General features: G+C 52.7%; 1 protein-coding gene across 2 annotated transcripts; it reads right to left on the bottom strand.

The window, feature by feature from the left end:
- SLC37A2 (solute carrier family 37 member 2) lies at positions 1–26,054 on the bottom strand. 2 transcript variants are annotated; one of them, XM_019710464.2, is made up of 18 exons: positions 25,586–26,054; positions 12,990–13,071; positions 12,415–12,508; positions 12,207–12,285; positions 10,412–10,547; positions 9,929–10,005; positions 8,992–9,158; positions 8,495–8,532; positions 8,112–8,264; positions 7,703–7,793; positions 6,207–6,269; positions 5,784–5,869; positions 5,273–5,321; positions 5,021–5,094; positions 4,680–4,758; positions 4,467–4,564; positions 4,165–4,229; positions 1–2,447 (listed from the first exon to the last, which is right to left on the bottom strand). In XM_019710464.2, exons 1-18 carry the CDS (start codon positions 25,642–25,644, stop codon positions 2,432–2,434), a joined length of 1,506 nt encoding a protein of 501 aa, XP_019566023.2. In that variant the 5' UTR covers positions 25,645–26,054; the 3' UTR covers positions 1–2,431. The 2 variants fall into 2 exon arrangements, with proteins under 2 accessions (XP_019566023.2, XP_019566024.2); XM_019710465.2 differs by lacking the exon at positions 25,586–26,054 and adding an exon at positions 20,483–24,326.
- Positions 26,055–26,356: the final 302 nt, after the last annotated feature.

The raw sequence follows: 26,356 nt of genomic DNA on the forward strand, positions 1-26,356 counted from the left end.
AAGAGTTATTGCTTTTTAATTACAAGTGCTATTGTAACATCTATAAGGAAGAACACTTTAAACTTAATTGAGACCAAATGTGAAGTTAAATTAAATGAATAACTAATTAATGTAATGTTCTTGCATTAGCCCCGAGTGAGTGCTGAGGCCCAGAGAGAAGGCAGGTACCAGGCCTCTGGGGAACAGTCAGTGCCCAGAGCTGAGGTGGGGCCGGGAACCTGGGACCTGGGAGACTCGTGTGGAAGGTCGGGTCTAAGGTCGGATCCCCAACCTTTGGTATTTCCCTGAATTCCCACCTACAGCCCAAGTCCTCATTTCTGAGGCCAGGCTCTGAGCTCCCACATGACTCTTGCCTCTCCCTGGTACCAACTTATCTGCTGGCATGAGCAGCTGTGTCCTGCTCATTTCCCAGCCCCTAGGCCTGACACGTTCGGGCTTGATAAATATTCCTTTTAACTGTCTCCCTCTTCTACTTCTCCTCACTACCTTAGCAACCTAACTGCCCAGGTCCTACTCATTCTTCCTTCATATGCCTTTCCCATTTTTTCCTCCTGCGGCCATTGCTATCACCCTCCTGCAAGCTCCATCCCTTCGGGGCTGGACTAGTGGATGGCAGAGTCTCAACTTGAGTCCATCCCCCTCGTGTTTTTTCCTGTATCATTTCTGAACGTCGTTTTCATATTCCAGTCTTCTCCCCTCACTAGACAAGCTCCTCAAGGAAGGGGAGTGTCTTACACCCATTTATCTCCCTTCCCACCAGTCCTCTGAGGTAGGTAGTGTTAGTACTATTTTCTATACGAAGAAATAGGCTAAAAGCTAGTAAGTGGAGAGGCTGGTGGAGAGAAGACCTCAAAATTCCCAAAGAGGAACAATGTCCTCCCTCCTACACTGACCTGTCTGCAGTGGAAGGAAAGCTGACAGTTGGCAAATGAAGAAACCGCTGCTCCTCTGTCCCCGAGGGACCACGAAAGGGATCCCAGGTTCACGCTGGACTCTACCATGGGGTTATGGCACCATCTAGCGGCTCCCCTGAGGGATGATGGCGGATAAACCTTTCTCGTCCTCAAAGCAGCGTTCCTGAACAGAGGGCACAATGCCACGCACTCTGGCTGCTGCCCTGAGGACCAGAGGGAACAGTCAGTGCCCGACGGGCTCCTGCTTTCAAAGTCAAGCATTTGGCGACTTACGTATATGTCCCCACTGGCGTGTGTACAACCTAGTTCAGCGCGGAGGGATTTGCATCCAGCTAATGCACTGGCCCACCCAGTGTCCAGGTCAGTGCAATGGTTCTATCTTACGTGAGGTTCCAAACTCCCGGTCTGCCCCGCAGGTCATCAGTGTTGTCTGACCATGTCCTCTGGGAATGCCCATTGTGACCAGCCCCGGCACACGCCCTGCAGCTCCTTGACGGCCCATGGGAGCCCTGACAAGGACCAGCACGGCGCAGTCAGCAAGAAATCTGTTGGTGCTGACAGGGGCTTCAGAGGTCCGACAGAAATGCCAAGAGTTCGCCCCGGGATGTGAGGTGGACAGAACAAGCACATGGGGAACCCGGGGGAGGAGGCCACTGCACAGAGCTCCAGGAAGCTGCGCGTGTAAGGGCTCCGGAAGGAAACAATCTTGTCACCCTGGTGCCTGCACTCAGGGCGTAGGTCCGTTTCCTGTGTCCACTGTCTACTCCGTTCCTAGAGTAGAGCTGGCATCCAATGAGCACTCAGTGACCATTGGCACTTCTTTATCAAAACATGGTATTTTTATCAAAATACAGGGTATTTTTCAGTCATGGCCCCCACTCCCCGCCCTTCACCCCACCGCACTGCCCGCACATGTCGTCTTCCACTCGGGACATAGAGGGCTGGGACGAGGATGAGGCAAGGGAAGCCCTCGCTCTCAGGTACCAGCTGAGGAGTGACACCTGCCTTGCTTCACGCTCGTCCCGGCCCTGGAGGGGCGACAATGCTTTAATCCAAACGGATCAGGAGTTAGAAACAGGATCACGTGGCGAGAAAAGAGCTTGTGGATAAAGGGAAGATGAGAGGCTGGGCAGCTCTGAAATAGGGTCAGAATCCCACCTAGAGGTGCAGACTGCTGACAGGTTCGGATTTAACACAGGAAGGAGAGACGTGCCTTTACCAGGCCTTAGCCTCATGGAGCCACTGCCTTCTGTCCTGAAATCTGAATAAGCAGGAGTCTGAGCAGATCTTTCCCTCAGCAAGATGGAGACACCACTCAGCTCTGGCCCCATCCGTTCTGCCTGGCCGTCCCCTTCCTGGAGAGTCTCCCAGCTCCTTAGTCTCCCTGTGGCCTGGGCTGGCTGGTGTTAGGTCAGGAGGCTTTGCCTCAGCAGTCTGTGGCAGTTGCGATTGTCTTGCCCAGGGGTGCAGTTTGGGACCCAGCTGGGGCCCTCCATGCTTCTGTTTCAATCGGGGCCTCATATTTCTTTATACCTGCATGAGGAGGAGAGAGGCGATGGAAGACAGAGTGAGACACAAGTTAAAAAGCTCCTGCCCCCGTGGTGGGGACAGGGAAGGCAGTTCCTCAGGTCTTTTAATAATTGCCTTTCATCCCTGTTCTCTATAATCAGGGCTCCCTCTCACCTTTTCAGCAGGAAATAGCAGGCCAGATTAAATTACAAACCTTACAATATTGGTACCACATTGGACAGCTTTACAAAGCAATACCACATATCCCATCTCATCTCAGCCTCAAATCAATCCTGTCAGGTATTTAGAGATAAGTGTCCCCATTTTCTACACAAGGATGCAGAAGTTCAGAGAATATGCCCAAGTTCACATAGGTAAATGTGAACAGAGAAGTCAAGACTGTCCAGGGATTTCTGGTTCCAAGCCCAGTGCCCCCCCGCTCAAGCGAGTTACCCCGCTCCCCATACACAGGCCTTTCGGAGAAGGACCAGTCTACAGAGAAGCACAAACCCCACACACCAGGGACTAGCTGAAGCCTTAGGCATAGGAGTCCTTAGCCGAGTCCTGAGTCTTCGTTCTCTCTTCTCTAGATGAGCACATTTACCTCTCAAGGTGGTGGGGAGGTAAGCTAATATAGCTGAAGTCAGGTTCTTCCCAAGCATACAGCAAATTAGTAAGTGTGGACGTTTTCCCCTTCTGCTTTTCTCCCCCTCCCCCCACCCCAGACTCCCCTCAGGCCTGGCCCAGGGAAGGCAGGTAGAAGGAATACTAGTGTGGTCTAATCCCCCTGCTCCTCCAGGGCAGGCCAGAGACTGTGAATGCCTCCTGCTCTCCATTTTTCTCCCCTGAACCTGGATGACACCTTCCTTAAAAGGAAGTGCTTCCCCAAATAGTGTGCTGGTTACCATGGCCCTACATTTACCACCAAACCAAACCCACAGCTGTCAGCTCCTCATTTGCAAGAGCCTCCTGCTCAGAAGGAGAGCCAGAAAGTCCAGGAGACACCTCAGCACCAGCACAGCCCAGCCTCTTGCCAGCCCAGCCTCAGCCATCAGCCTCCATGTACAGACGCCACACCCACCACCGCTGGGCAACAGACAGACAGCACACCAGCCAGCCACCAACACTGATTCAATTTTGTCCCAGAGGTTTTGATTGGTAGTTGCTTCCTTCTGCACATCCCAGGCAGAGGGGCCAGTGACCTTGGTTTCTAATCTTCAGGAGCATTTGCAGCTCCAAGTCTGAGTTCAGAGGGAAAACTATTTCCCTGGACTCTGCCTCCTCTGTCCTGGGGTATGTCCAAAGCCCCTCTGCTCTGCCTGAGAAGAGGCTGCACGCTTGATGGCAGCTCAGACCTCTTAGGAAACACTTCCCAAGCAACATGCTCTGCTCAGGTCACTTGGCACTGGCCCCCAAGAAGAAAGAGTTGGAAAAATCACACTGAAGGAGAGAGGATTTGTATGCAGGCTCCGCTCTGATGGCACATCAGTCACAGACTTGAAGAAAATACTCACAAAAGTCATGGACTGGAGGAAAATACTACCGCGTGTGGGTTAAGGCCAGACAAGAGCTATGGAGACACATGGGACAACAGGGCAGGTTAGTGGGGCCGGAGCAGGGTGGGTATTCACAGAGCCCATCCAGAGCCAGCTCTGAGTTCCCGAGGTCTCAGACTGGAGCACCTGCCCACGGGTTTTGAAGTGAGGTGAGAGGTGGGGCTCTAGCTCTCCAGAGGACTCACCCTGTGTCTCTGCTGAGGGACGACTTCCATGCCAGGATCTCTTTGTACACCAACCGGCAGAGGAGCTGTGGGGGGAGGGAGGGCACAAGGTTAGTCCCCCGTGCAGGTGACCAGTGGGCTGGTGGAAGGCAAAGGGCTGAGCACACAGCTTTGTTCAGCAGGGGTCACCCATGGGATGGGAAGTGGTTCTAAGCAAAGGGCTGCAGTCCCAGTGTCCCGGCAGAATGTTTTGAACTTCCAGTATTAGCCTGGCAAGATAGGACATCCCCCAATATCCATCTGTGCACCCCAAGAACTCTTACCAAGCAGGCCAAGACGTCAGCAGAAATGAGCATGTAGAAGACGTTGTTCCAGCCTGTAGGGGAAATGAGCCCGGCCAGCAGAGGCCCCAGCGCTGCACCTGTGTGGAGCACAGCGTCAGAGCAGGGCACCCGCCAGGGAACCGCCGACCCCCAGGAGTGTGCCCAAGACAAGGCCCAGGCTCGGCTGCCCGGAGCCAAAAGCTAGTCACAGACCTATGGACCCAGTGCCGTCGATGATGGCCGTGACGGTGGACAGTGCCTTTGCGTTGCCCTTCAGGCTCTTGTGAGTCCCCTGGGGGGAGAGAGCAGAGTGAGGACCCAAACCAAAAGGGAGCCCTGAGCACCAGGATGGGAGAGGGGCTGACCCGGGGAAAGGCGGTGTTGGGGCTCGGAGTTGAGAGGAAAGGGCGGTCGATGGCAGATTCTGAAGGACTTTGAGGATCTTTACAGGCCAAGGGAGGGGAAAAGGGCTGCGGGGAAAATGGACCTGGAGACAGAGGCCCTGACCAAGCCCCCAAAGTGACCCCTGGCTCCTGGGAGGCTGCCCCACCTACCAGGTCAGCAGAGACAGCAGTGGTGATGAGCGCGTAAGGACCATTGACCAGGGCCCCACAGACAATCAGCATGACTGAGGCGGCAAGAGGCAGACAGTCCAGTTAGAGATGAGGGGCACCACCAGCCCGAGCCCCAGAGCAGGTGAGAGCGCCTGGTGTCAGGCTGACAACCTCTGCTTCTCTGTGCGTCCACCAACGCCCCCCAAGCAGTGCCTTTCCTGTGGCCTGGCCACAGGTGAGCCATCTCCTCACCTATGGAGCTTCCAATCCCATTCTGGCCAAAGCGGTTGTACAGGAACAACTGAGAGAGGACAAGGGGACAGGCAGAGTCACGCCCAGCCTTCCCACGAGCCACCTGTGTTAGACTGGAGCCCGGAAGTCTGGAACCACGCTCTCCTGCCCTGGGACCCCACAGGTCGCTTTACGCCTTTTCCTTCTCATCCCCAGACCTGTCAGTCTTTAAATGTCCCAGGGAGGGGAGGTCTAAGATGTGGGAACACTGTTTCCCTTTTCCCAGAAAGTCTTCTCTCAGCTCTAGCCTCAAACTGCTATTCTTTCCTTGGGCAAGAAGTTTACCAGCGGGTCTCCCCTTCTCCACCAAGGCCAAGGAGCCACTGATCCCTTTCTGAAACTCTCAGTCTGGGTCTCTTTCCCCCCTGAGCTGTGCGCAGGGATGTACACACACACAGACAGGTATGTGCATCAATGCCCCGGTGCCCACAGTCCAGCGGCCACACGCAGGCACATAGGAGGTTATACACACCATGGGGGCAGCCAAGATCAGCATGACGCAGCAGGTGGTGGCCCTGCCATTGGTGTAGTCAGAGATGAGCCCCGCCAGGATGCCACCTGGAACACAAACCAACTCACCCACTGCTGCCCAGGCATGACCACAGCCTCCCACCCACGTGGTACCCCAAGCGTGGCCCCATCACTCCGCCCAGCACTGGTCTGGGCCAAGGCATCCAGAACCAGCAGAGCGTCTCCCTCGGAAGCCCTCCCTGGATCCATGGCTGACAGGAAGACTAAACACGAGGGCCATCTTTCTTAGGATCACCCAGCTGGGCAGGAGCCATTTTTTCTTTGATGCTACCTGCCTGGGTCACTTCCCATGGGACCTTCTTTCTGCACCACCACCAGGGAAAAGGGGAATGCAGCCTACAGGCAGAGCAGGGCAGGACCTCACCTATGATGCCACCAACATCAAAGAGTGTAGATAGGTCCCCAGCTTCCTTGGCACTAAAGTGAGCTGTGGAAAACACAAATATGTGGTTAGACCTGATGAGTCAGGGCAAATACCCTGGAGTGTCACAATCAGAAAAGTCAGATCACGTGTTCCAAGCCCCGTTTTTCAGAGGAAGCAGTGAGGACCCGTGGGAAGTGATCGGCCACGGTCACAGGTGAGTTTGCAACAGTTTGCCCAGAAGCCCTCTGGGGCCCCCAGTCCTGTGGTGCCCTCTCCTTCTGCAGGATGGCCTTGACCTCTCACACTAGCCCTCCCTGAAAGCACTGGGATCTGGCCTGCAAGCCCTGTTCCACTGGACCACCTTCCCCAGGGGACACAACTTCTCCTACTGAGCCTCAGCTCGACCAGCAGTTCCTGCCGTGCTCCTGACTGAGTGGCAGGCCCCCACCAGGAGGCTTTGCATCCATTTGAGGTCTCTGCTAATCAACAGAGTCAGGAAGGAGACTCACGGGAAAATGAGGACCTCAGGTCCCAGGCTTTGCCCTGGGATTAGAAAAGGAGTATCCAGAAGCTTGAACCGTAACCCAACCCTCAAGGCTGACTCATATGCTGAAGTCGGCACCACAAAACAGAGTCCCCATGTCCACAAAACTGCCCTGGGCCTCCACCTCTGTCTTTGTGAGAGACCCCTCAGACAGAGCTGTGGGGCAAGTTACACCTTGAAATGTGGCCCCACGTTATCCTGCTCTGAGAAAGTGCAGTGTATGCCAAGGCAGCCTTGCCCACTGCCCCCTCCCCACGGGACTTGGAGGGAGCAGGGCAGCCTGGGTCAGGGCCTCGCCCTGGTGGAATGCTGAGGCTCGGGGGTGGGGGGGGTTCGGTGGGAGTGCTGCTTCCTGACACAGCAGCCACCAGGGTATGGAATAGCAGAGACCCAGGCCAGGTGGACATAAACAAGTTTTTCAACCACAAAAGTGCCCTGTCCTCGTCTGTCCGTCCTTAGACAGGGGCAGGGGGAGTAGGTCCGTGAGATGGGCAGTGCAGCCGACCCAGCACAGGGACAGGAGAATGGTGTTCACCAGCAGGCTGCACGCAGTGGGGTGCCATAGCAGGCCTCTTCCTGGCATTGGGGGAGGCTCAAGGGACTCCAGGAGGCATGCAAAAGGCACACCTTCGCTAGCACCCTCCAATCCCACCCATCTATGAGCCAGGCAGGCTGGAGGTGGGTTTCTCCTACACTTAAGGATGGAGAAGTTAGGGAAGATCACAGAATAGAGCTTCGAGTCCCTAACCCCCAACTCAGTTCCAAGGGAGGAAAGGTGGCTGGAATCAGGGCCTTGGAGGTAGTGTACAAGGTTCAACTTCCCATTAAAAATAATCTCCGTTTGCCCTAAGAGAGGTTCAGCAGAGACCCACCCTATATCCGAGAATCATATGCATTGCACAACAGGTTTCCTCTCCCACTAAGGACCCTTTCTTCTTCCCCTGGTACTTACCCACATTGAAGATGTAGAGGGGCAGCCAGTAGAGGAAGGTGTAGCTGACCAGCTTGGCAAAGAGCAGACACAGGGAGAACTCAATCACGCCCTAGGGATCGGAGCAGAGGGCACGATGGAAAGGGTGCAGGAGATCCTGGTCTGGGGCAGCCCCCAGGGGCGTCTGAGTACCACCCCAGCACTTCCCACCCCTCACCACACAAAGACCTCAAGTACATCCACTCAATAAAAGCCATGTGGCCTGCTGTTCCAATGCTGTGTCAAGACAAGTCTCCCCTCTTACCCACCCTAGGCAGCTCCTGTAAAGAAATTCTGGAAACCATAGCTCTCCCTGGCATCCCCATCTCCTGATACCCAGCAGAAAAATCTAAACAGCCTCTCTCTCCCCTCCATTCCCCCCACTTCTCACCGGGATCATGAGCGCCCCAAAGAAGCTGATGGCAACAGGCTGAGCACTTGGCTCCTTGGAGCATTTGGCCACCGTCTCCAGGCTGCTCTCCTGGTGACAGTAGGGGCTGTTCCCAGGGTCCTCGGCGTTGTTCTGGTTCTCTTCTGGCCCATCCTGAACAGAGATGAAGCCTTGCTGTGGGCCTCCACGTACCACCTCTTGCCCGCTGGAGGGATAACCCACATGAGAGGCAGGGGCTCCCAAGCTGGAAGGGGTACGTGTCTCTCTCCCGGTCTGGACTAACTTCCTGCAGGCCCATGGGGCTGTTGGGGAGCCAACCCAAGGGCCTGACACTGGACGGATGGAGTAGGAGGGCAGGGAGTGGGCTGGGGCCTCTCACTTACATGGTGCTGAGGCGCGGTGCAGTCCACGTCTTCTGGGTCTAAAAAATAAAACCTTCTAAGAGGCTTTCCGCAGGCCAGGCCCTCCACTTGCACTGGGACTAGTCCCCACCCCTAAAGCCTCCAGGATTTCTGCTCTGCGGCTACAAAGTGGCCCTATGACCTGGCCCAGCTGACTCACAGGCTGGCAGGGAACGGGGATGAGAACAGCAGATGTGGGGAGTGCCCTGTCCACCCCACCTTCCCCCTTGTCAGCCAGCATTTGCCAAGCACCAACGAGGGGCCAGGCGTCCTAACTACTTGTCTTACCAAAACCTTCCACAGCTCTGAGAGGGACACACTTTTAGCCTTATTTACAAATGAGAAAACTGAGGCTCAGAGACGTTGCTGTCCCATCACACCCCTGCCTCCAACTCTGTGACCAGTAATCTCCCCATGCTAGGTAGGCAGCCGCCTCCTCCCAGAATTGCGGCCCCTGTGGGGAGGAAGGGTCTACTTACACTCGATGAGAAAGAGGAAGGTGACGATGCCCATGACAGCAGTGATGACGCCTGGCACTACGAAGGACAGGCCCCATTGATCGCTCACCCAGACGCCAGCGATCAGGGAGCCCAGGATGTTGCCCACGGATGTGTGGGAATTCCAGATGCCCATGATGAAGCCCCGCCTGGAAGGAGGGAAGAGGTGGGGAGGGAGGGAGGAAGGGAAGACAAAGAAGGGGAGGGGAGAAGCACAGAAAAAATTTAAAGAAAAGCATAGGGTTCCTCACAACTGCCCTGGCCACGTGCAGAAAACTGGCTGCCTACAGCCTCCGTGCCAGGGAAGAGGGAGAGGGGTGGCAGGGTCAGCGAATGAGCGAGGGAGCGACAGCCAGGCCTGGGTTACCGAGCGCGGGCACACGGGGCTCCCAGTGGAGGGCTTGCTGCCCAGAGGGGTGGAGCTCCACACCCGCTCTCCTCTCTCTGGGAGCATTGGCAGTATCTGAAGAGTTTTGACTGTCACAGCTCTGGGTGAGCTGGTGGCATCTGTGGGGGATGCTGCTACACATGCTCTGATGCACAGGACGGCACCCACGACAGAGCATTATCCAGCCCCAAATGGCAATAGCGCCGAGATTGAGACACCCTGCTCTAAAGCAATGGTTTTTTTTGCACAAAAGCCAGTTCAGGAAAAAAAAAAAAATACAGTTTTATAGGCTTCATTTTTGTCTTCATGCAAAATGGAAATTCCTCTATTAGGTTGTTTTATGGGTTGAAATGTTATCAAAGGAAAATCAACACCACTTCTTAGTCACTAAAATGTTTGTGACGTCTCACTCAGCACGTGAACGTCAGCAAGATGGAGGCAAGTTTCTAATCCCTCACCCTGAAATTATATTAGGAGGCCGCAGGTGACCTCCTAGGGAACCTCCAGCTCCCACTCCCTTGTCACACTCACTTCCCCTTCCCGAACCAGTTGCCAACGCAGGTCACAACTGAGGGCCAGCCTGTGGTCTGGACAAGTCCATTAAAGATCTGCAGGGAGAGAGAAGGCAGGTGGGACAGGTCCCGGGCGTGCTGCCAGCTCCCTGCTCTGATGCCTCCTGGGCTGAGGAGGTTCAACATCATGGCCCCCAAATTCCCACACATGCACACACCCCTAATGCCCCCTGGCCCAAGACCCTTCCCTGCACAAACTCAGCCTCTCAGGCATCTCCGGTGACCTCAAGGTGGTGCTCAGTGCAGCATACTGAGCAAGCAAATGCATGACCCACGGGGTGGGAAGTGAGACCCTGTGGAGCCTAACAGAGGGCAGTGGGCTGGGCAGGAGGTGTTCAGGGCCCGAACCGGCCATGACCTGGGGCAGCTGAGGAGAACCAGAGCCTCCAGCATCCTTTCTGTGCTGGGAACAGAGGCCCAAGAGCAAGACGGGGGCTCATACCTGAATGAGCACGAAGTACCAGAGGACGTGAATGTTCCAGAAATATCCCAGGCCAAAGAGCGAGGTGAAAAGGCCACTGAGCAGCATTCCGGCTGAAAGGTAATAACGGAGGGGGAGCCGCTCCCCAAAAATCCCACTGGAGAAGAGAGAGTTGGATTTGTGGTTAATCCAAGCAGCCAGCTTTCTCTTTCTATCCGCAGGTCTCCTCCACTATCTGCCCATCTCACCTGTCTGCCTTCATGTGTTCCCCCCACCACACCACTGAGTGACTCTGGCCAAGGAGACCACCAATGGCCTCTGTTGCCACAGCCAGGGACACCCTCAGGCCTTGCCTCACTAGGCTTCTCTGCCATATTTGAAACTGCTGACTACACTCCTAGAGATGTTCTCTCCCTGGCCTTACTGCGGCCAATCTCACCCCCCACGCCTTGGCTGACCATGCCTTCTCATTTGTTATCTCTGGGGAGCAGCCTCTTGCAAGCACTTGTACGGGTTTAGCTACCACTGAGTATATCTGCAGTCGGATCGCTCCCCCAGAGCTTCAGGACCACATCCAGATGCCTCCTGGGCATCGTGACTTGGGTGCCCCCTAAACACCTGAAACTCAACCCTCTACAACTGAACGGCTCCTCCTTCCCCCACCCAGCCCTTATCTGGTGTCCTCCTTGAAGTCAATGGCACCACCATCCTGGGCCACTCAAGCCAAAAACCAGGGAGCCACCTTAGTGTCCTGCTTCTCCTTCCCACCCTTCACATCCATTCTCCAAGACCCACCTACTCTTACAGAGTTCTCCAGGGTGTCGTCCCTTTTCCATCTCTGTGACTACTGTTCTAACTCAAACACTGCGCAGAGCTCAGCTGGACCATCACCAATCTGTTCCTTAGCATGACCAGGTTTCAGTTTTGCCCTCTCTTATCTCCCTTCCACCCCACCCAGAGTGACCTATCGGAAATGTAAATCTGAACGTGACACCCTGGGTAAAACCCTTCCACGCTCTCCTGTGCCTGTGGCCGGGCTCACATGACCTCATTCTTCAGCCCCATCTTCTGCTACTACTCCCTTCAAACTTCACGCTCTGGCAGAACTGTTACTAGTCCCCACCCCATCCTTCGATCACGCTTCCTTACTTTGCTCATGTTATTCCTCTGCCTATTCTCTTCTCCACCGCCAAGCCCGACTGCTCCGCCTCAGTCCGTGTCATCTCCTCCAAGAAGCCTTCCCTAACCCCTCTTCTCTAATCCCAGCTCTGACTAAGTACCTCTGAGCCCCCAGAGCCCCTGGAGCCACCTCTGTCATGGAGCCAGCACACTGTTTTGTAACGAGCTGCTATGAGCTTGTTGGAGTGGTACCTACCTCACTCATCTTTGATTCCATGGCAACAAATACCTTGCTTGCTGTGTGAAAGCCATGCCTGCTTTGCTAATTTAGGCCCAGAACAGGGCAGGGTTTTCTAGCCATCTCTGCATCCAGGGCCACCCTTGAAGGATCCAGGTCCAGGACAAACCATATTCCAGCCATCTGAGTGACTAACTCAGGAGTGTCCAGAAAAGACTTTCCAGGAAAAAGAGCTACTAAAAGTGGGAGTCGGCCAGGTGACGGAGATGGCTCAGTGACCATGTAAGGGAACGAGGATGGCTGGGGGCTGACCACACATGAGGAAGTCTTGGTCTCATTTCCACCTGGGGAGCCATTAGCTTTTTCACTTTGACCCCACTGCCCCAGGTGAATCAAGAGGAGGCAGCAGCTCTGAACCGCCCGACTCTGGGGTGGTCATGGGCTCTGCCTCCCTCTTACCTGATAAACATGCCGATGGCATAGGCCACGAGGAAGGCATTGTCCACGGCTCCCAGTAACTCTTTGTAGTTGTCCTGGTCTGAAAGCAGACGGGAGAGAGAGAAAGCTGGCTGCTTGGCTGCCACTGCAAGAAGGTCTTTCTGGCCCTGGGCAACCCCTTCCTGGGGAGGGGAATGGGGAGTAGGGAAGCAACTTGCCCCATTCTTACCAAACGGAGACCAGCTACACCACGTGGTGTCATTGGGACTGTGGGTGTCGTTGACGGGCCTGATTATCGCTGAGCAGTTCTGGTGCAGACGGCTCTGGACAGGCAATGGGATCAACAGGTCAGGGGTGATCTCGTGGCCCCAGAGCCCAGTCAGCCCAGAGAGGAGCAAGCAACCTCCCTCCCCAACCACACCCGCACCACTGCCGCCCCACTGGGCTCCATGCTCCTCCCTCTGACATCTCCTCCTACAGGAACAGGCTATAGGGACAGGTGGTCACAGTGGATCCTGAGGGAAGGGCAGGGGGAGTCTATGAGCAGAACCCATAGAGCCCAGGGTCCCTGCTCTCTCAAGCCACCCATAGCCACCGACACTGCTGTCTTGGTGAATCCACTCAAAAGGAGCACTTGGGAAAGTTCCCTGGGGAAAAGAGCTACTAAAAGTGGGAGCAGGCTCAGCGATCGTGGTAAAGGAACAAGGATGGTAATGGGCTGAGCTCCAGACCATTTGACTAAAGTGGATTTCTGCTGGGGCCCAGTGTCTCCTGCATTCTTCCTTACTGCCAGGCCAGCCTCACCTTAACAATACTGATGGGCTTCCTGGACATGTGGTAACAGGTATAAATTAAGAAGGTAAGCAGCAAGATAAAGCCTCGGTACCTGCAGGAAAAGGTAGGCATCTGAATTAGCAGGAAGATCAGAGCTCGTGCCCTGTAGCCCACCTGTGCCCGCTCTGCCAGGCCCAGGGCCTCAGCAACACCAACTCCCTACATTCAGGCGCCCCTCCAGACACCAGTTCCTTGGGGCAGAGGCCAGGGGGAGGGTAGGAACAGATGCCCGAGGCCAGGGTGCTCCCTTGTCCCAGCTCCTGAGGCCTCCCAACAGAGCTGGCTCAGCACCAGCACTCTAGAAAACACAACACCCTCCTTCTGCTCTTGTTACTTCCACCACTTCTATGTTCATTTGGCCTCAGTAAGGTCAGGGTGTGTGTGAGTGAAAGAGATGGAGCAAGGGGGAGGTAACATCGTTTCTGTTTTTGTTTTTTGGTGCTGAATCCCAACATCATTTTTAAAATACCAGCAATGGGGGGAGCGGGTAGGAGGCTGATGCGGGAGAAGGGTCTGTCTTTATAGAGCTCCATACTCCTCTTAAGCTTAGAACACAGCAGAAATAGCACTTGCTGCAGGCGAGTCAGAGCAGAGCCCAGACCATAGTTGGAAACGTGGCACCAATGGGAAAGCTGCTGACAGAAGTCACGTCCTCTTCCTTGTCCCAGTCTCGTCCATCCTACTGGATGGACGGCAGGGTCATTCTTTCCATCTGTGGCTGACACATCACATGTGCCCTCTCCTGCCCCCCATTTCTCATCTCATGCACTGGTCTGGGATGGAAAGAACGATTCAGCCCAGCACCAGGAAAGTTTCCATGCACAGCCAGCTGCTCCCCTTCTCCTGAGGGCCTGGGGAAGGGCCTCAATAGCCCCCTGAGTCACTGTCTGCTTCCCCAGCAGAACATCAGCTGAGCTGAATCAGCAACCAGGAGCCAGGAAGTGCACGGAAAATGGGCCTCGAAATGGACCCCTGGCCCAGGAGAAAGGGCCAGGTATTCGGCAAGACCCAGAGCCCGGGTTCATTAAAGACCTCATGGAGAAAGGCGGGGAAGAAGGGTAGGAGGGTCCCTGCAGCCCTGGGCCTCCCTCAGCTCCTAAGGGCCAGACACTGCAGGCTCACTCTGCCCTCTCTGGGGATCTGCCTCCAAAACCCAAAGTCACTTCCTTCAAATGTGTCACAAAGGCTACCGCCTTCGTTGTAAAATGAAGGGGAATTTCAGCAGAGCTTGAATTTAGGTTGGGCTACCAGCCAACCTAATTGTACCCCTGGAATTGAGCTTCCCGCCTGGGTTCTCTGCCTCCATTCTCTCCACTGCCCCTGGTTCATCTCCTTAAGAGAATGAAGGTACACGTGTGCCGCTCCATTACCTGGCTTAAAAGTTTTCAGTGGCTCTCGGTTCTGTTAAGGACGAAGTTCCAACCATTTAGTCTGGATTTCACGCTTCTCTACAACCCAGGCCCTCTAGTTACCCGTTCCCGAGGGAGCACGGGTAAATCACAGAGGGGGGAAAGTCTCTGAGAGAATTTGGAGAGGGTGCCCACCTGGCCTTCAAAGAGCAGTGAATGGAAGACAACTACAGCCCTACAGGTCACTCCAACCCAGTGCCCTTCCTGGGAGGCTGCCAGGGCCGGGAAAAAGCTGAAAGCTTTGAGTCATGCCTCTAGTGTACTGTGTAACTAAATGCAAGCTCCTAAACCATTTTTGCCCCCGTTTTCCTCATCAGTTGCACACAGGTGACAGCACCAACCACATTGATCTCAAAGATTGATGAATTACTATCACTCTAGTCCCTAGGTCCCTGTTTTGTCACCTTCAAGACCCTGGGGGATCAGCTGAGCCTATCTTGGCTGCCACATGGAGGTGGCCACTGACCATTGTGACAAATCCTCTATGTCTGAAAGGTCTCTGAGGCCCCACTGAGCCCCTTGGCTCTGAGTGTTCTCCCATGACAGGCCGGGCAGGGAGACCCTTCCCAGCTATGGAGCCTGGTGTTGCCCGGAAAGCCAGGCGGCCACTCAGTAGACTCGCTGAGACCTTTTAGGAGCTGGTCAGAGCCAGTGAGGGGCCCAAAGGTCGAGCCCGGTTGCCAGCCGCCCCGTCCTCCCTCCCCCACACTGATTCAATTCCAAGCACCAGGACATGCCCACCTGGGAAGGACCCAGCTGCCCTCCCTTGGCTTCCTCCCGTCGGTGGCCCGGTGCTCTTCCTTCTCTGCTCCAGGCCCCTTTCCTGTGGCCTCCTCTCCCAGCCCTGGGAGGAGGAACTGCCGGAACAGCAGACACAGTAATGCCCACTTCTAGCATCCCAATTCCTTCAGGCAGAAACAAGACTGCTCTCCCATCCACAGCCACACACGTGCCCACCGCATGCTCGGGATCCAGCCATCACAGAGATCTCTGTGCTCTGGGGGCTCCCAGGTCAGTGGGGACACAGACGGAATTGGGGCCACAGTGCTATAATAGAGGGCAGCCCTGCATGACGTGGGAGCACAAAGGAGGGACGCCAAGCCCGGCTGGGGTGAGCGCAGTGTCAGGAAAGGATTCTTAGGGGTGAGGCTTTAGTTAAATCTTCAAAATCTTCAAAATCAAGCAGGAGATGGCCAGGTCAACCAGGGTTGGGGCAGGGAGCGTGTCCAGGGATGGGGAACTGTGCGTGCTAGAGCAGAGAGTGTGAAATAAACTATCTGTTTAGGGAACTCCGCACAGTTCAGAATATCTGGAAGGTGGGACTGAGCCGAGCAGAAGGAGAGGTGGCTGGGAAGGAGGCAGGGGACAGGTCCTGTGGGGCCTTGGTACCAAGCTGTTGAGTTTGGACTGTCTCTTAAGGGTGACAAAGATGGGAAGTCATTAGAGGGGGGTGGGATTTTCCAAACCAGAGAGGTTTGGACACCACCCAGGTGAAGCAGGCCGAGACCCAGAGCTCTGCCCTGTTGATTACTTTGGGAAGCCCGGGTAGGTTTCCTCACCAAAGGCAGGGCCAGCTCCCTCTGCCTTCCCCATCCCGCGAGCCCCTCCCTGGGCACATGGCAACACTACGGGGGACCCTCGGTGGTGCATTTCAGGCAGTTTCTGTCTATGGAGGAAAGAGCAAGGACTTAGGAATCAGTGAAAACCTGGCTTCGCTCCTTACACCTGACACGGCGTTCACCACCTTTGTCATCGGGCTACTGACAAGTTAGTGACATGGTGCAGACAATAGGTTTTCTAAGTTTCTGACACCCAGTAGGCATGTAAAATGACAGCTACTATTATTTCAAATTTTCAGATGAGGAAGAAGAGCTGGAGAGGGCTGAGGCAGTCCACGGTGGTCCTTTACGGGAAGTGAGTGGGGTTGGGGGCTGGCACCGTACTCCCCGGTTGGTGGGGGTTGTAGACCCTGGACTCACTGGAAGGTGGGGATTTGGAGGCCAGCATGCCCCCTCCTCCCCACTTCCCCAGCTAAACTCCTAGTGTCCTCCCCCTGCCTGGGGCAGCTTCCAGTGTCTATGGGGGAGCCTGCAATGGGACAGAGCAGAGCTCTCCGGCCTGCTGGGGCCTCTGCCCACATGCTCCCTTGGGAGAAGGCAGGGAGGCTCAGCAGAGGTCCCCACTGACATCCTGACCTGTGGAACTCCAGCCCTGTCCTCCTCCAGGGGCCTGGCCTAACCTGTGTCCTAGCTCTGATCCCAGCCCCCAGTAGAATATCTGACAACTAAGATAGCAGGAGAGTCATGATTCCTGAGGGAGGGGGGCAGGAGGTCCTCTGCTGTGCTGTGTGACCTTAGTCTAGCGCTGGGCTCCCCTGGGACTCCCTGCCTGGACTCAGAGTGATGGAGAGATGGGCTCAGAGTCACACAGCCAGCAGGCAGAGCACAATTGTGTCCAGTCCTCTTCCCATTCCACTTTGGCAGCTGTTCTGAGAAAAAGGCCAACGTGCCACAGTTGAAAGTGGACTAGGGACATCTGTCTGGGCTAAGCTGAGACCAAGGCTGCCAAACTCACAGTAACTCACAGGAAAGACAGCTGACACGCTCCTGCAGGGTGTAGAACCACAGGTTTCACTTCTCTTCTTACGAGCCCTTCCTGCAGAGTCAACGGGCCCCAGAAGGGGAGCAGGGGGCAGATATACACAGCTGGCCTGTGCCTAGCTACCCAAGGCTGGCTGTGAGGGGGAGGGATGGCAACAGGTGCTAGGCCAGGCTGGCCTGGCATGAAGGCGAAGGACCAACGAACATGCATGGCGAGGCCCTCAGACTGTGCCAGGTGGGGCGGGTTGCCCCATGACCCCTCAAGCCTTTGTTAGCAAGAAGCAACACTTCTTAGAGCCCAGCTCCTCCTTACTTGGCACTGGTTACTGAGTAACCAAGTCAGATAGAGGGGTACAGTAGATATCTCCAAACTATTAGCTGATAGGCCAACTTATTCTTTCAAGGAAACATGGTAATGACTTTATAGACTTTAAGACTTTGCACTAGGAATGCTTCTGAGGTAGGGGTCAAGAACAATTTGTCCCAAAGCGGCAACAGATAAAAAACAAACAAAGGACCTACTACCATCCATAGGACCTACTACCACCACCAGCACAACAGACAACAGGAGACGGTGGGAGAGGCCCCTTTCCCAGGCGGCCACCCGGTCAGCCACCCCCGTCCCTGCAGCCCCCTTTCTTGTTTTGCGTCCACACTGCTGACAGTCCCTACCCCTATGTTAAGGCCAATGGGGACTTAAACTTTCTCATCAATCAATCCCCTCCACTCCCTGCCTTAACCAGGGGCTGACAGTCAATGTCTAGGACTGCTCAGGTGGCCACGTGACAGGTGGGGCTGGCTGCGGCTGCAGGTGACCTTGGCACTTGCTCTGAGGAAATAGACTTGGTGGCTTATCCTTCGATGTGCCTGTGCTGGGACTCAGCAGATTCGAAAAGGCTAGAGTGCTGGGAACAATAAGAACCAGGCTGGTGGTGACAGTGCCACCCCTGCCAAATCCTCCCCTGCCACTGGGAGACTTCACGGTAGGGAAAAGCCAGCCTGGGACAGATACCACAGAGCAGAACGCTGAGGCAGGCCTTCGGTGTACAAGACGGAACAGGGCAGGCCAGGGCTGGGAGGGCCTCCGAGCGGTGAGGACATGAAGCCCTCTTGGGGCCGAGAGCCAGACCAAGGACTTGTCCACTCGTTACCCTTTTTGTCCAGCTGGGACTCGGGCTCATGATCAGCGAGATCAAGCTGGCTTAGGGCCTGGCCTCCAGATCCTTCCTAGAGAAGGGAACCTTTGGCTAGTAGCCACAAGGAGCCCACGGCTTTATAGAATAAGTGAGAAGATAAAACAATGATCCTTTTCAGGAAGGAGGAAAAAACATAGCTTGTTTTGCTTTGAGAAGGAAGCTAAGTAGGGAAACCTACTCTGTCTGAGCGCCCAGACAGAATGAGAAGCCATGGCTTTCAGCTTCAGCATGAGGTTTTGTTCAGGCAACTGGAAAAACTCTGGGAGAGAATGAGAGTTGGTAGGGCTTGGAAGAAATGCTCAACAGGTATTAAGGTGGCCTTTCTTCTGAAGAAAGGCTACACAAACAGCGCAGATGGAAACATGTGGATGATGGCTGAGCTGTGTCTTGCCCAGGGAGGTGGCCTTCCTCTCAGGATTCTCTGGGGGGCTAGCCCCATGCCTCACCCTCATCCACTCCTGCTGAGCACAGAGGATGCAGGGAACGAGGCATGAGCCACAGGCCAACATGAGAGCAGTAATACCATCCACACCCGCTCCACCCCGAATGCCAACTCAGGGATCATCAGATGGTGGGGACGGGGGGTGGTCATGGGCTTCAGGGACACACCCTTGGTGTGTGTCCTCAGTTCTGTTGTTACTTTCAGACAGCTTCACTCTGACCTTGGCCCTCACTGGTTAGCTTGACTGGAAGAAATAAGGCCTTGGCCAACCACTTAGACTATTCCCAAACCCTGGTTCCCTCTAGACCAGTCCATGGAGCCTGAGTGAAACAGCCCCACCCAAAGCCAGGGAGGTGCACACCCGTCTGCTCTGTGCAGAGGGAAGGAGGAAACAGCAGGGTGGAAGAGGAAGCAGAAGCCTCTGGGGGAACAAGGCAGCAATCACACGAGTGGGTGGGGGAGGGGAACCGCAGGGTCACGCGCTGGGTAGGATCAGGCCTGACCCTGAGAAGCCGCAGAAGTGGGGCAAGAATAATAATGGGCTTAGCTCTCCAGGCTCTGCTCCAGCATCTCTCCTCCCTTTTCAGAGCAGCCTCATAGCTTGTTTTAAGTTGCCCTTTCTGCTGCCCTTACCAGTAAAATAAGACAAGAGCAGCACTGGGGTCCCTGGTCTGAGGCCATTGCAGAATAGGGAAAAGAACGTTAGACTTAGACCAAGGAGGCTGAGTCTTCATTTCTGGTTCTGCTGCTTACTGTGACCTTGGGCCAGTGGATTAACCTAAGTCTCAGTTTGATCTTCTTTTAAGTAAAATCACAAACTCACGCCACACAAGACTGTTATAAGGATTAAATGAGATACACTGGATGCAGCCGTGTGAGCCCTCAGCAAACTCTGAGGGCAGAGCCACTCATCCCAGCAGCAGTCACCAGCCGGCCCTGGCCTTTGCAGCTCACGTGGGAAGACTTGGGTGTGGGGAAAACAGCTGTGCGCGTCCACAGCTCCTGCTTTCCTGCCTGCCCCTCTCCCCATTCCTGCTCCCACGGCTTCTCCTCTCCTGGCCTGAGCTGTTCCCCCTCACAGGGCTCCAGGAATTGGGCCCATCCTCATAAACACCAGCCCTAGTCATCTCTCTGGCAAGATGCCCATGTTGCCAGATGACCCCCGATATACCCACGCAGACGCTGGCACAGAAGGCAGGGCACTGGCCAGGCCTGGGGCTGGGGAGGACTCTGAAAGGCCATGAACTAGCTCTCGACACTGCCCCCCCAACACACACACACACTCACACACAGGGGGTCTGGCAGGAGGAGGAGGGGCAGCCACGCTTCTGCTTGCACATCGGCTGCCTGCCTCTTGGCCTCATGTGTAGAGAGGGACTGGACATGAGCCCTCAGCCTCTGTGCTCCTGCAGCTGCAGCTCCCGGGGACTGTCACCAACTGATAGGTGACACCTTCGCTTCCAGGCCTTGGCTCCCCGACCTCTGCTCAGATCACTCCAGCTCCACCAAGCCACATGCCGCCTTTTCCTTCTAATGAGGGGGAAGCCCTGCCTCCACAGAAACTCACCAGCATCTAGCAATTACCAGGTCCTAACTGTGAGCCAGGCGCTGGGCTAAGTGCTCTCAATGCCTTCTCATTTCATTTCACCAAACTCTGTGATATAGGTCCACTGTTATTTCCATTTTATAGACAAGGACCTAGATCTTTACAGAGAGGAAGTGACTTGTCTCAGGCCAAAAAGCCGTGTGATCTTTTGCCCCTTCCGCACTCTCATCAGGTCAGCGGGAAGACCATAGGCTTGGGAGTCAGGCCAACCTGGATTCAAATTCCAGCTCCGCCGTTTACGGGCTGTGTGAGGCTGGACGAGCTGTAGAGCTTCTCTGTGCCTCAGTGTAGCCGCATGTTGGGTGGGGAAACCTTGCAGCGAACAACACATAAACAATGCCTGACACAAAGTGGTAGGAACAGCAAGCAGAATAATAGTAATTAATGTTTAGCCTGGCACTGATCTAAGTACTTTACACGCTGCACCTCGTTAATCTTCACGACAATCTCATGAGGTAGGGATTACTGGTCCTCTCACTTTATAAATGAGTCCAAAGTTCAGGCCCCATCCACCTTCACTACCTCTAGGCAGTCTAGCTGCATCTGCTGTCTTCACCTAAATGCCCTCCTTTGGGGACATGTGGGAGCAGTGAAGTTTGATAATTAAGGATCCAGCGGATCCTTAATCCTGAGAAGGTAGGACCTGGTCTTACTTATCTTTGCAGGCCTCAGAGCTCAAATCTTAGTGCGCCTGCAGTAGTAACTGTTTTAACATTCAGTATTTACAGGCGTCCAAACCTACACTCAGGAGGAAAGAAGTAAAAGAACATTACTGAGCACCCCCACCAGCCACAGGGGGTGAGGGATGTTCACATACCACATTTATGCTCTAGGACCCACCTGACTTTCACCAATGGGGAAACTGAGGCTTAGAGAAGTGACCTGTGCGAGGCATACAGTGGTGAAAGGATCCCGGTCCAGAACCATCTGTCCTAAGTCTGGGAGATGCCAGCATGCACAGTGCTTGGACTCACACCTCAAGACGTGTGCGAATGGCATGTGTGGATACAGAAAGTTGTGTCATGTGTGTTTCTGAGCTCTTCTAAAACGCTGGTGTGGGGCAGGCTGTTTATAATTAGCCACCCTCCTGGCCCCCTCTCCCTGCCGTTTTCTCTGAAATGTGTTACTTTGGTTAAAGGGTATAATGAATATCTATGAATGAAACTCGAATAGGCACAACAGTGGCAGAGCCGAACAACTGTGTATACTTGGTAACGAGATATGTGTATGTTTATTAAGAAGAAAAAGAAGTTTTATCTTAACGTAAAATGACTGGTTGTTCCACAATGAGAAAGAGAACAATGAAGGACAAAACCTGAATGGATCAATTTGGATGTTTGTGGAAGGGGAGTTTGACTTGCCCTAGGTTACTGTATGTGCAAATAATGAGTCTGGAAGGAAGCAATTATGTTAGAAATTTTGTCAAAGCTGGCTCAGTTTTTATCTTATTCATAGCATTTTTTAAAAGAGGCTGTGGTTCCTTTCGCGTCAAATATTATGTAAATGCAAACATGGAATTTGTTTTTCTCTCTGTTAAAATGACAAAACGTTCTTAACTATTGGTTATTGGCCTGCTCTTAACCAGAGGTTGTCAAATGTGACTCTTTACCTCCTGTGTAATCTGCCTAGATAGCAAAAATTCCATATCTTACCAGAATAATTTTCTATACTCTTTAAAACAAAGAAATCCCCCTTAAGAAAGAGCTAAGTTTCTTTGCAATGTTACTTTCTATGTTTATTTTTCAACGTGTTTTTGTCACTTTCAATGGGACAAGTACTGTTTCTTAGGCACTCACGATAAGCATTCAAATCTCCTAACGACTTTTTTTGATTTTTGCCTTCTCAAAATCAAATTCTAAATACAAAATAAAATAAAATGTTCAGGATGGTTTTTTTTTGTGTGTGTGTGCCTAAAACTATCTTTCAGATGCCTGGAAAAATCACAGATTTGTTCCTTCACCTTTTAAAAAGAGAGAGGCTGGAAATAATTAGGCTTATCTGATTTGTTACTGTTGACCAACTGCACGGGAATAACTGTGAAGTCGGAAGCTACTAACCATCTCCAGGTTAAATTTATAAAGGTCAATGTTATAATTTATAAATATTTCAGAAATTGTATGCTGTGTGAGAACTTCCTGCAGACTTCTCAGTGCCCTCTTGGTCCATGATTTGTTTCTATGTATCAGCATCCTGAGGGCGCTTGTCTGACGATAACAGCCTTACCAGTCATGAGTTCAGTTGCGATTTAAAAATGTTACCTGGGCTGCAACCTTACTTCTTTGGGTCTAACAACTCCTAGGTCAGTGGGTTTCACCTGGGGATGTACATCAGACTTTCCTATGGAGTTTTATTAAAATATAGGTGCTTAGGACTTTCTCCAGACTTACTGAGTTTCTTCAGTTGATATTTTGGTATATCTTTGGTATACCATGTAAATTATGTCTTAGGATTCTTATATATCTCAAGGTTGTTTCCTCTATCAAAGTTATTTTCATCCATTTTTATAAATCAGATGTTATGTTCACTGTCTTCTTTGAAATTAGCTTTATTATGTTTTCAGCCATTGTCTGATGTTTTTATGGGGGGGCGGGGCGATTGGCTTTATTTTGTCTTGCATACTTCCGGAACAACCAAATTTCCTTGTTAGCTGCATTATTCTTGTTATGAATTCTCATCAGATCATTCACTTTTGAAAAATTATCAGTAATGAGTTAATCCGTGCCTGTTTCAGTCTCTGTCATCTACAGATAGTTTTTGTTTTACTCTGATGCTTCTTAAAGGCTCTGCGATCAGCTATAGATCAAAAGCTTTATCTTTAGCAGGCAAGAATGGTCTCAGAAAAGCACTGTACCAGGCACTTGCTCTTGGTCACAGGCTTCTGATGGCATGACTAGGACGTCTTTTAGGACATACCAATGGACTGAGTCAGGATTTCCAAAACTCTTCAGTCAAGAAGCAGACAGGTTTACGAGATCGCTAACAGGATTCAGCAGAACAAGAATTAACGACATGGAACTGAATAAATTCTGAGAGATGGCTGTTATTTATGTTCAGGATATTGTTGGTGTGGTTCTAGTATTCTATCTTCTGGATATATAAGGAAGTCCTTTCTCTTTCTTCTTAAGCTATCTGTAACCCCTGACAATGTAGTAGATGCTGTTTTTGTAAACTGAAGTGAAACATTTGTAAATATCTTATTCTCCCTACCTGATTCCCCAGAATCCATAAACTTTCATTGAATCTTCTTGCTTTTCATAGCAATATGATTTTTTTGCAAAAGTTCAGGAAAAATCTATCCCTTTTCTTTTTTTTAAACCAGGGCATAATTAAACAAATTGGTTATGCAACCCAGGCCTTCCCTGGAATGTCCTAACTGGCAATGATGCTCATTTAATCTGATATAACCAGCTCCTTTGAAGGTTGACTCTATGGAGCTAATACTAATAAAACCCTCCCAAGAAAACCGGCTTACTGTGTTCTCTCAAAGGCAAAGAGGAAAGATCACTTCCTGGCCAGCCCAGGAAACTTAGGATATTTGGGGACCTCAAAAAGAGAGGAATGTACCCAAATTTACAGGTACAACAGGTAAAAACCTACTGGAGAGAGTTTCTTGGCTTGGCTTCCTAATCTCAGAATGATAAATAATAACAAGCTTTTAAATGTCCAATCTAAGATTCCTTATGAAAACTTCCAGCAAACTCAACAAGACCTGTATTATAAATTAACACTCTTATTGCACCTATGTAATCAGATCAAATCTAATGAGACCAGTCTTATTTTATGATCTGGAATAATCTTTCTTTGCAACTATTTTTGATCAAAACAGGGGAGACTGTAGAAAAAATGGTGTGTTTCATTGGGAAAATGTGCATTGTCTAGAGGACTCCTCTGCAGGTTATCTAATTCTAGCATCTTGTTGACCTTGGGCATTTGACAGTGCTTTGAAGTGGTAGTAAATGAAATCATACAACATATGTCTATGAACTGATAGAATTTCAATAGTCTTCCTTCCCAATCTGTGGAAAAACCAGTTTTGCCTCAATATTCCTGATTTATAAATCAGAATATTTTTTGTATTCTCTTCTTAAAATTGTGGGAATATATATATATATATATATAACATAAAATTTCCCATTTTAACAATTTTTAAATGAACAGTTCGGTGGCACTAACTCCCTTCACATTGTTGTACAGCCATGGTCACCATCCATCTCCAGGACTGCCTCATCTTCCCAAACTGAAGCTGTGTCCCCGTGAAACAATTTCCCATTCCTTCCTCCCTAGATTTTCTTTTGAACTCATTATAACATCTTCTGGATCCCTCATTATGAGTAAAATAAAATCTTTAACACATGTTTATTTTTATGTCCTTATGAGAGTTAAGTTTTATATTTTTCTGAAAAAAAAAAAAGTATTTTAACAGTCCCAAACTCATAAAGGACCAAATAAATCACGTAAATGCGTAAAGAAGGCTGGGATGGATGAGGATTGCCACCAATGGGAAAGCACTATGGTGACCAACCACCCTGCTATGCCCAGGACTGATGCGGTTGGGAATGTGAGACTTTCTGTTTTAAAACCAGAACAAGTTGGTCATGTTAAGAGCACCTGTCCTACCTGAAGAGGACTCCTTAAGTCCTATTAATATAATTTGGGTATTTAGGCCTGGTATTGCTACATCATCTGTTTTTCAAGAGAAGCCAGGTATCTGGCCATTTATGTTAAATTTTATAATTTGTAAATGATGGCAACTAAAACAATATTTTGAAAATCACTGTGCAGGCCAAGCAAACTGCTTGGTCAGGGTGTGGCCTCTGATGAAGAGTGGCCTGAAAGCTCTGTACCCACCCTCCCCCGCCCCCCAGTGTGGCCGCCTGGGGCCTCGGTATCTGGAGGAAAGCTACTGTGGAAGTGGTTCGCACAGTGTTGAGGTGAGTACCGGCTGAGTGGTAAACACTTCTTCCCCGTGCATCTCTCAGGGCCTGGAGCCCCTCAAGGTAAGCTCCCCAGACCGCTGAAATCTGGCCTTTGTGTTACCCAAGGGCAAAAAGAAACCAAAAGGGACACTCCACGACTCAAATGGCCATTTTTCAGCAACAACCGCCAAGCCTCGGTTCCCTGGCCGGCAAGTGCAGGTTCGCCCAGGCACCGGCCATCCGTTTTCACCTTCCTGCCGGCGCCGCTGAAGGAGCCCGGGTTCAAATGCTGCGGGGTGGCCGCTGTCGGGTTCCAGGTCCCCAGGATCCCTGCCCGCCGCCCGGACCGAAGGAAGCTGTCCGGGGCTGGCGCGCTTCCCTCCCCAGCCCGGCTCACCAGCTGTCCCTGGAGAAGGCGCGGAGGAACCAGATGCCCGGAGCCAAGGAGGACCGCATCTTGCCGGCTGGTGCCCGAGGGAGGCGACGACGTGGACGCAGGAGAGCGCGGAGCGGTGTGCTCCAGCCGGCAGCAGCGGGGTTTAAATGCCCCGCCGGCCGGCCCGCCCCGGTCCCGCGGCCCCAGGCCTGGAGCCCCCGCCCCCTTGCACCTGACCGCCCTCGGGGTCAGGTCCAGCGCAAACCGACTGCCGGTCCTCCGCGTGTCTGCCAGCATCGGCTTTTCTCCTGCTTCGCCTCAGGCTGGGATCCCCAGCGCGCGGAGCTTCTGGGGCAGCTTCTGCCTGGCACTCGCCGCTCTCTCCCCGGAACCGAAAGCCGGATCCTACACGTCTCAGATCTACTTGACGATCCATCCGTTGCAGCTGTTGCAGCGACCCGACCCTTCCTGTTCGGAGAAGTGGTGGCTCAGACACAGACGGGAAACTGATGCACGCAGTAGGGCTATAGCTGACACCCGGTAGTCCCCACGTTACACTGCTGAGTGCTGGCGCCCCTCGGAGCGTGCAGGGGCTTTCTCGGGGAGTTACAATACGGGTCCCAAACATACCCTCCTGAGTGGACGGGAGTTTCCTGTTCCACTCGAGAATCCAGACTGTATGTTGGGCCAGACAGGACCCAACACACCCCTCATAGTGAGCCTGGCCTCCCCCATCTACTCTCTGTCACAGCGGAAACAGTGCCACCACGGTCATCCCTGCTCTCCCTTCCG

This window comes from Rhinolophus sinicus, linkage group LG16 (assembly GCF_036562045.2).
Source record: "Rhinolophus sinicus isolate RSC01 linkage group LG16, ASM3656204v1, whole genome shotgun sequence".
NCBI lineage: Eukaryota > Metazoa > Chordata > Mammalia > Chiroptera > Rhinolophidae > Rhinolophus > Rhinolophus sinicus.

What these genes read in the sequence shown, in the direction of transcription:
- SLC37A2 (XM_019710464.2), bottom strand. Translation starts at nt 25,644, where the DNA reads ATGCGGTCCTCCTTGGCTCCGGGCATCTGGTTCCTCCGCGCCTTCTCC. An exon ending in CTTCCTCTTTCTCATCGAGT is followed by an intron (nt 8,533 to 8,991) that starts GTAAGTAGACCC and finishes TTTATTTTTTAG; the next exon opens with ACCCAGAAGACGTGGACTGC. An exon ending in TGATGTTGGTGGCATCATAG is followed by an intron (nt 5,870 to 6,206) that starts GTGAGGTCCTGC and finishes TTTGTGTTCCAG; the next exon opens with GTGGCATCCTGGCGGGGCTC.